The 9068-nt window shown below is 56.3% G+C and overlaps 1 protein-coding gene across 1 annotated transcript; it reads left to right on the top strand.

Moving 5' to 3' along the window:
- Window positions 1–960: 960 nt before the first annotated feature.
- Window positions 961–8846, top strand: MMP9 (matrix metallopeptidase 9). The gene is made up of 13 exons (XM_032838591.1): window positions 961–1147; window positions 1629–1861; window positions 2221–2369; window positions 2668–2796; window positions 2883–3056; window positions 3292–3465; window positions 3853–4029; window positions 4131–4286; window positions 5110–5380; window positions 5505–5644; window positions 5959–6109; window positions 6199–6302; window positions 8531–8846. Exons 1-13 carry the CDS (start codon window positions 1001–1003, stop codon window positions 8647–8649), a joined length of 2124 nt encoding a protein of 707 aa, XP_032694482.1. The 5' UTR covers window positions 961–1000; the 3' UTR covers window positions 8650–8846.
- The last annotated feature ends 222 nt before the right edge of the window (window positions 8847–9068 follow it).

Below are 9068 nucleotides of genomic sequence, written 5' to 3'. Positions count from 1 at the left end.
GCCCCCCCATCACCCCCTCTCCCCCGTTTTGCCGTTGAAGAGCCCCAATCCCAGAGAGGTCAGAAGGCATTTGTTGTAGGTCACAAGGTGGATTAGAGTCCCAAACCCCAGTCTCCTGATTCCAAGCTGGAATCACAGTCTCGGGCCCAGGTAATTAAAAGCAAACCACGGCCATTACTGACGACTTGTAACAACCTTTAGTAAGCATTTTCTGTCTTTGATCTGATTTTATCCTGACATCAATTTAGGGACAAAGGGCCCTTTTTCACAGCTGAGGAAGCAGATTCAGAGTGGTAGGACATTTGCCGGAGGCCTTGAAGGAGGAGAGTGAAGCCTGTCTGCTGGCTTCCAGATGCCATAAACTTCCCCCTTTACTATCCTGAAAGATTCAGCCTGTGGAAGACAAGGGTTGCAGTGGCGGAATTCCCCAATTCCTGCCTAGCGGAGCCCACTCTTTCTGCCCCGAGGCGGGGCAGGGAGAGGAAGCTGCCAAGAAACGCTTCCAGTAAGGAGAAAAGAGGACAGAGTCTAGCAGTGTGGGAAGGGTCTCATGGATGGGGTCTGACCAGGAAGGGGAAATCACTTTTGGTTCAGAAAGGCGCCCTGGGGACTCCTCCATTCCCTTCCCTTGGGCTGCCCACTCAGGGCCTTCAGGTGGTGAGCTCAGGGAGTCCTTCGAGGCTCAGCTCCCTCCCTGGCTTTCATTCAGTTCCCACAAGCTCTGCAGTTTGCAAAACCCAACCCTTCCCCTATGGGCCTGTGGTTTCCTGTGGGTCTGGGGTCCTGCCTGACTCGGCATTGGGAACTGTGGACAGGGGGGCAGAGGTGGTGGTGGTGTAAGCCCTTTCTTTGCCTTCTCATGCTGGGGCTGCCCCCTCCACCCCAACACACCCCATCCCCTGAGTCAGCCCCCGCCTGCCAGCGAGGGGCGGGGTTACTGATTCAGTTAATAGCGCCTTCTTAAAGCCCCCACGGGTACAGCTCGAAGCTAGACACCACCATGCTTACCATGAGCCCCAGCCAGCCCCTGGTCCTGGTGCTCCTGGCGCTGGGCTGCTGCTCTGCGGCTCCCAGACCACACCAGCCCACCCTGGTGGTCTTCCCGGGAGATTGGAGAGCTAATCTCACTGACAAGCAGCTGGCACAGGTAGGCTAACACCCCAATCTGGGGTTGGGGAAGGCTGGCCAGGATTCGCAGGGAGGGCATGGGGGCTCAGAGGAGATAACGTTGAGGCAAGTTGGGGGCGATGGGCATATCTGGAGAATAGAGGTGTCCAGAATCAGGTCCTGGAGGTCCTGTGGAGGCTCGGGACAGTGCTGGCAGGAATGGCTAATAAGGGTTTCCGAGGTGGGCAATGGGACATGATGGAGGGTTCTGGAGTGGGCAGGTGCTGCGGGTGCACAGCGGTAAATGCTAGGGGGCCCTGAGGTAGGCACGGGCCAGGGGTCTCCAGGGGTGGGAAGGAGCCAAGGATGTCTACAGGGGAGTTAGTGGGTGGGCACCAGCACTGGTATCCAGGGTACCAAGTCCTGGGTAGTTGCTAGTCCCTGAGTGCCTGGACAGATGGAATCCAGGCAGGGGAGGATAGAGAAAGTCAGGGCTCTGGACTATCTCCCCCCTCTCCCAGGAATATCTGTTTCGCTATGGCTACACTCTCGTGGGCGAGATGAACGACAAAGAGCAGTCCCTGGGTCCCGCGCTGCGGCTTCTCCAGAGGCGCCTGTCTCTGCCCGAGACTGGAGAGCTGGACAAAACCACCCTGGAGGCCATGCGGACCCCACGCTGCGGCGTCCCGGACCTGGGCAGGTTCCAGACCTTTGAGGGCGACCTCAAGTGGCACCACCAGGACATCACTTACTGGTGCGCCGCCGGGCCCCGCGGAGGCGGAGGAGGGGGACGGGAGGGCCAGACACCACGCCGGTGGCGATCTCGTCCTTAGCCCGAACACTGGGTTTAAATGTGCAGCCCCGGGCAAGTGTCTCCACCTCGGCGCCCCTGTTTCTCCTTCAGAAAAAAGGGTCTCGCACGCAGTCCTGAGTCCTCCTGCTCGGGCCACTGTGAGCGTCCCAGGAGAAAAATGCGTCTGAAAGTGCTTTGTAGATGAAAGCCTGGAACGCAGGAAGCCTTGTGCTTTATTGAGGTCGCTGAGACACGGGTGTCGCTACTGGACCGGCTCCGGCCTCACTTCTGACCTCTGTCCTCCTGCCTTCCCCCTGCAGGATCCAAAACTACTCTGAAGACTTGCCGCGCGATGTGATCGACGACGCCTTCGCCCGCGCCTTCGCGCTCTGGAGCGCAGTGACGCCCCTCACCTTCACTCGGGTGTACGGCCCCGAAGCCGACATCGTCATTCAGTTTGGTGTTAGGGGTGAGAACGCGAGAAGGGGAAAGCCAGGAGGGTCTTGGACGGGGACAGCGGAGGGAGGACCACGAGAGAATAGAGTGGGCGCTGGACCCGGCTTAGTCTCGCTTGTCCCCGCAGCTCTGCCCGCCGCTGGCCCTTATGCGCCCCCTCCTGCCCGAAGCGGCACAGCGCGGGGACGCGAGGCTCAGACAGCTGCTCGGAGACGGGATCTCAGCCCACATTCGTTGCAGCGCCCTTGGGCAGCGCGCCAGCTGCACAACTGCACTCGGCTAACTCCCTGTTTCTCCACCTGCTTCTCCAGAGCACGGAGATGGGTATCCTTTCGATGGCAAGGACGGGCTCCTGGCACACGCCTTTCCTCCCGGCCAGGGCATTCAGGGAGACGCCCACTTCGACGATGAAGAGTTGTGGTCCCTGGGCAAGGGCGTCGGTGAGATTCTGAGCCTCCCTGGCCCCCATTCCCTTCTCTTCTCTTAACCCCCCGGCGCCCTGACCCTGTCCCCACTCCTCCTACAGTGGTTCCGACCTACTTCGGAAACTCAGACGGCGCCCCCTGCCACTTCCCCTTCACCTTCGAGGGCCGCTCCTACTCCGCCTGCACCACGGACGGCCGCTCCGACAACGTGGCCTGGTGCAGCACCACGGCCGACTATGACGCCGACCGCCGGTTCGGCTTCTGCCCCAGCGAGAGTGAGTGCGGGGTCGCGGCGGGGGTGAGCGGCGCCCACCACCCTCGAGGGGCCAGAACCCTTGGTTTTAATCCCGGCTCTGACACTAGTCAGGCTGTGCGGCCTGCAAGTCACTCTCTTGCTCTCTGGGCCCAGTTTCTCATCTGTGAAATGGGGAGAGGAGGGAGGGAGTACACAGAGGGTGTGTGGGTCAATAAACTCATGGCGCCTTCGGGTCATCGTGTGGGCCTCCCCAGGACTTTTCACCCAGGACGGCAATGGGGACGGCAAGCCCTGCGTGTTTCCATTCACCTTCGAGGGCAAATCTTACTCCACCTGCACCACTGACGGTCGCTCGGACGGCTACCGCTGGTGCGCCACCACGGCCAACTACGACCAGGACAAACTCTACGGCTTCTGCCCGACCCGAGGTATCTGGACCCCACCTACCGGATTCAAGCCTCGCCCCCTAGCTCCTCATTGGTCCCGGAAACGTGGCTCCTCCACCTATTGGCTTGTCTCTCCCCTCTTCGTTGGGCCTCAGGATCGCTGCGTCCCTGTCCACCATCATAGCCCCTCCCCCCGAGGTCCACGAGCCGGCCCCGCATCCCTCTGTCTTGGCCTATTAGCCTAGCCTGCTGCCTCTCCCACTAGGCTCCAGTCCCCAGGCCCCGCCCACCACCTAGCCCGCTATGTCTCCAGCCTCCCCTAGGCTTTTAAAATAGGACCCCAGGATTGTCTAGCTCCCTGTTTGGCCCGCACCTGGTCCCTTATTGGGCCCACTCACCTGGCTCACCCAAGGCCCTTTGTCTCCCCAGTCGACTCCACGGCGACCGGGGGCAACTCCGCGGGGGAGCCGTGTGTCTTCCCCTTCATCTTCCTGGGCAAGGAGTACTCGACCTGCACCAGGGAGGGCCGCGGAGATGGGCACCTCTGGTGCGCCACCACCTCTAACTTCGACAGAGACAAGAAGTGGGGCTTCTGCCCGGACCAAGGTGAGCAGGGATCAAGGGTGGGAGCAGCGGTTTTGGGGGAGGGATGGCCAGGGCTGGGAGGTCCGCCCAGGACTCCTATCTCAGAGACTTCTTTCCTCCAGGATACAGCCTGTTCCTTGTGGCCGCCCATGAGTTTGGCCACGCTCTGGGCTTAGATCACTCATCGGTGCCAGAAGCGCTCATGTACCCCATGTACAGCTTCACCGAGGGACCCCCACTGCATGAGGACGATGTGAAGGGCATCCAGTATCTGTACGGTGAGGCTTGGAGCCAGGATGGGGGGTGAGGGGGACAGAGCAGGGCTGGGCTTTGTTGCTGTACCCAGAATGGGGAAATGGTAGGGGAGGGGGCAGTGGGGACCTCAACACTTAATCTGTGGGAAAGCCTGGGGCCAGTGGGGCCAAATGCTGCCTGTCAGTGTTTGGAGATGGGGATAAGGAGCCCAGACTCTAGACTGAGACAGACGTGGGTTCAAATGCCAGTCCAGCCACTTCCTGGCTAGGTGACTATGGATGTTACTTCATCCCTCATTTTTCTCACCGTGAAATGGGGCTAATAATGGTAACTGCCTCACAGGGTTGTTAGGAGGTTTAAGTGAGTTAGAATAATGCCTGACATATAGTAGCCACCATATAAGTGTTGAATATTTTGTTATCTCTTATGATCATTAGTATTATTCTCTCACTCAAAATGGAGATATTAAAGAATGTACTTGCCTTTTTTTTTTTTTTAAAGTCAAATGAACTATGGTGAGTTTATAAAGCTTTTAGCACTGAGTGCCCAGAACACACTTCTTTCCCACTAGCCTGGAGCGGGAGGGAGAGCTCCTCCATGTCTTGGGTTCATAGGGCCCAGTCAGGGCCCAACACAGCCGGAATTGGACAGACATAACTGGAATGAAAGGTGAATGTATGGGGGGGGGGGGAATCAGCCTATCAGCGTTGCAGGAATGCAGGTCCAACACCCAAAGTGAGGAGAGGGAGTGCCAGGGGCCTCATTCATGGGGTTTGGGGCCCCGTATATTATACCAGCGCCAACGTGCACACAGTAGAGAGTATCTCAACAGCTGTCTCTTTCTAGGGTCTCGCCAGGACCCTGAACCAGGGCCTCCAACTGTCCGTCCCACCGCTCCACCAACCGTCTGCCCTACCGGGCCTCCAACTACCCGCCCCTCAGAGCGCCCCACTACTGGCCCCACAGGCCCCCCTGCAGCTGGCCCCACAGGTCCCCCCACTGCTGGCCCTTCTGAGACCACTACAGTGACTTTCCACCCGGCGGAGGATATATGCAAAGTGAACTTCTTCGACGCCATCGCAGAGATCAGGAACCGTCTGCATTTGTTCAAGGATGGGTAAGGGGGCAGGGATGTGTGGCTGGGGGAGGGGACTTGTGAGGAGGGACGTGCCTGCCCCTCTCTGGCCACTGGCCTTCGGTTCAAAGTTCAGTGCCCCACTAGTCCCTTTTCTCATGCCCAGGAAGTACTGGCGATTCTCCAAGGGCAAGGGGCGCCCGGTGCAGGGCCCTTTCCTTATCACTGATTCGTGGCCTGCGTTGCCCCGGAAGCTGGACTCCGTCTTCGAGGACCCGCTCACCAAGAAGATTTTCTTCTTCTCTGGTTAGTCTCCTCCTTTTTCCTCCCCGGTCCCCTCCATCTACATCCTCGCCAATCCAGGAGGATCAAGAGACCGAGAGTAATCCGCGAAACATTTTCGGCGGATTAGAAAAAGGCGCCCCCTTCTGGCGGGTGCCATTTAGCCGCTCTTCACCGTCCCCTTGCATAGTCCTACCGAGCGGTTCGGCTCCGTGGGCACCAAGACTGCGGGCACGTCAGGCGCAGAAAAGGCCTCGCTGGCTTCTTTCTCTTGACATTCAAGGACAATGTGTGTCCAATCCCTGCCCCCAGACCGATGCGGCTCTTCTCCCCTGCAGGGCGCCAAGTGTGGGTGTACACAGGTTCGTCAGTGCTAGGCCCGAGGCGTCTGGACAAGCTGGGCCTGGGCCCCGACGTGGCCCAAGTCACTGGGGCCCTCCCGCAAGGCGGGGGGAAGGTGCTGCTGTTCAGCTGGCAGCGCTTCTGGAGGTGAGAGTCACGGCCACCGCCGGCAGGGGGACCCCGGGCGCCATCTGCCGTCCCTCGGCTCAGCACCTGTCTCTTCCCCACTTCTGCAGTTTCGACGTGAAGGCGCAGACCGTCGATCCCAAGAGCCTCGGCTCGGTGGAGCAGGCGTTCCCCGGGGTGCCCTTGAACTCGCACAACGTCTTCCAGTACCAAGGTGAGGGCTGCAGACCGCGGTCGGGTCCCGCCCCGCCCCGCCCCGCTTCCCACGCTAGTCGGCCTAATTGATTGGTCAAATTCTGAGAGACGGAAAAGAAAAAAAAAAAAAAAACAAAAAAAAATCCCCAGCACAGATGAAGTTCCTTCTAGAGGCAGGGACCTTTCCCAGATCATAAAGGGACACAAGGGAACAAACAGAACTACAACCCAGATTTCCTACGTCCCTGGCTGGAAGCTCTTTCCCCCACAGTGGGGGCGGGGGGAGACACATGGTTCGCGTGGAGGCTCATTTCTTTATATGACAATATTTATCAAGTGCCTATAATATGCCAGGTGCTGTCCTGACACGGGAGATACAGTGATTAAAAAGAAAAAAAAAAAAGGGCAATCCATTACTGTGCCTCAGCTTTCCCGTCGGTAAAGTGGGGATGATAGCTGGAGTTATACTTGTTTTCTCTTCCTCACCACTCACATGCAGTTGGTTGACAAGTTCTGTTGACTCTACTACCAAAATACTCACTTCTCACCATCTCCTTTGCAAATATCCTGGTCCAAGCAATACTGCTTGTTGAATACCATAAAGATATTTTCTAGGAGTAGGCAGTGGTTAGGAGCCAAGGGCCATGGTGTTGGGGGCGATTCCAGACCCATTCCAAAGTCAGAGAAACTACTGGGACACCTGGGTGGCTCAGCTGGTTAAGTCTCTGCCTTCCACTCAGGTTGTGATCCCAGGATTTAGTCCCACATGGGCTCCTTGCTCAGCAGGGAGCCTACCTTTCCCTCTGTCTGCCACTATCCCTGCTCGTGCTCCCACGTGCTCCCTCTCTCTCTCTGATAAAGAAATAAATACATATATAAATAAATAGATCTTTAAAAAAAACAAAAGAAAGGAAGAAACTACCAGGATCTGATCTGCCCTCAAACCCTTCCAGCACTCCTGCGTTCCCTCTGCTCCACACCAGCCACATGGGCCTCTGGCTGCTCTTTGAATGCTTCAAGGTCACTCCTAGCTTTGGGCCTCCACGCCAGTTGTTCCCTGTGCTTTGAAGCTTCTCCACCAGACTGTCCAAGGGCTGTCATTCGACATTCATTCATTCAGTCATTCATTTCATTGAATATTTATAGTGCTCAGCACCTTTAGGGGCACTAGGGGGATGGAGCAGAGACAAAAATGCAGGCATGATCTCTGTTCTGCAAGGCTCGCACTCCCATGGGATAAGAGAGACAATTAACAAGCAAACATGTAAGTAAATGTGACTGTGACAATGTAGAAAGCTATGAAGGAAATAAAAACCAGGGGCGCCTGGGTGGCTCCGTGGGTTAAGCCTCTGCCTTTGGCTCGGATCATGATCTTAGGGTCCTGGGATGGAGCCCTGCATCGGGCTCTCTGCTCAGCAGGGAGCCTGCTTCCCCCTCTCTCTTTGCCTGCCTCTCTGCCTACTTGTGATCTCTCTCTGTGTCAAATAAATAAATAAAATCTTTTTTCAAAAAAGAAAGAGAAAGAAAGAAATACAAGCCAGTGAGTAACTCATGAGGGCCGGGGAAGGCCTGTTTGAAAATAGAGCCTAAGCGCTGAGAGCCGAAGGGTAAAAGGGAGGCAGCCCTCGGACAGTCTGGTGGAGAAGCTTCGAAGCACAGGGAACAACTGGCGTGGAGGCCCAAAGCTAGGAGTGACCTTGAAGCATTCAAAGAGCAGCCAGAGGCCCATGTGGCTGGTGTGGAGCAGAGGGAACGCAGGAGTGCTGGAAGGGTTTGAGGGCAGATCAGATCCTGGTAGTTTCTTCCTTTCTTTTGTTTTTTTTAAAGATCTATTTATTTATATATGTATTTATTTCTTTATCAGAGAGAGAGAGGGAGCACGTGGGAGCACGAGCAGGGATAGTGGCAGACAGAGGGAAAGGTAGGCTCCCTGCTGAGCAAGGAGCCCATGTGGGACTAAATCCTGGGATCACAACCTGAGTGGAAGGCAGAGACTTAACCAGCTGAGCCACCCAGGTGTCCCAGTAGTTTCTCTGACTGTGTGCCAGGCTCGGTGCCAAACATCGGACACGGAGGTTTTCTGCCCTCCAACATCTCTGGTGGGGGGGGAGATGGAGGCGTCCTAGGAAAAGCTTGGAAAGATCTAGAACGGGCAAGAGGGATGATGGTAAAAATCTTGCTGCTGTTTCTGTATGTGTCTGTGGGAGGGTTGGCATCACCTCTCTTGTACTCGCCTTTCCCCCGCAGGGAAAGCCCACTTCTGCCAGGACCGTTTCTACTGGCGTGTGAATTCTTGGCATGAGGCGAACCAAGTGGACGAAGTGGGCTACGTGACCTTTGACTTCCTGCAGTGCCCCGAGGATTAGGGCTTCCCATCCTGCTTTGGCACTGCAGAGAATATCCTAGGGGGACCATCCCAATGGCGAAGGAGCCAGTTTGCCGGATACGAACTGGTGGGTTTGTTCTGGAGGACACGGAAGAGTCGAGGTGGGCTGGGCCCCTCTCTTTCCACCTTCCTTTTTTGCTGGAATGTTTTTAATAAACTTGGATTCTTTAACCTTGAGGAGGAGATTTCTTTATGTATGTATGTGTGTATGCGTGTAACAGACAGAGAGCTTACTCTGTGCCAGATAGTGTCCTAAGCACCTCATAAATATTAACATTCATTTTCCCTATTAGGAAGATATAATGTGATTACTTCTATTTTACAGCTGGGGAAATGGCCAACCTATTATTCATTCATCAAACATTTATCGAGCTCCTGAGTGGAGCCAGGCATTGTGCT

The sequence above is a fragment of the Lontra canadensis genome, unplaced genomic scaffold (genome assembly GCF_010015895.1).
Source record: "Lontra canadensis isolate GAN:19392208 unplaced genomic scaffold, GSC_riverotter_1.0 scaffold105, whole genome shotgun sequence".
Lineage (NCBI taxonomy): Eukaryota > Metazoa > Chordata > Mammalia > Carnivora > Mustelidae > Lontra > Lontra canadensis.
Note: the sequence above shows the minus strand (reverse complement) of the source record. Positions and strands in the feature narration are given on the sequence as shown.

What these genes read in the sequence shown, in the direction of transcription:
- MMP9 (XM_032838591.1), top strand. Translation starts at nt 1,001, where the DNA reads ATGCTTACCATGAGCCCCAGCCAGCCCCTGGTCCTGGTGCTCCTGGCG. An exon ending in CTGACAAGCAGCTGGCACAG is followed by an intron (nt 1,148 to 1,628) that starts GTAGGCTAACAC and finishes CCCCTCTCCCAG; the next exon opens with GAATATCTGTTTCGCTATGG. An exon ending in GGGCTTCTGCCCGGACCAAG is followed by an intron (nt 4,030 to 4,130) that starts GTGAGCAGGGAT and finishes TCTTTCCTCCAG; the next exon opens with GATACAGCCTGTTCCTTGTG.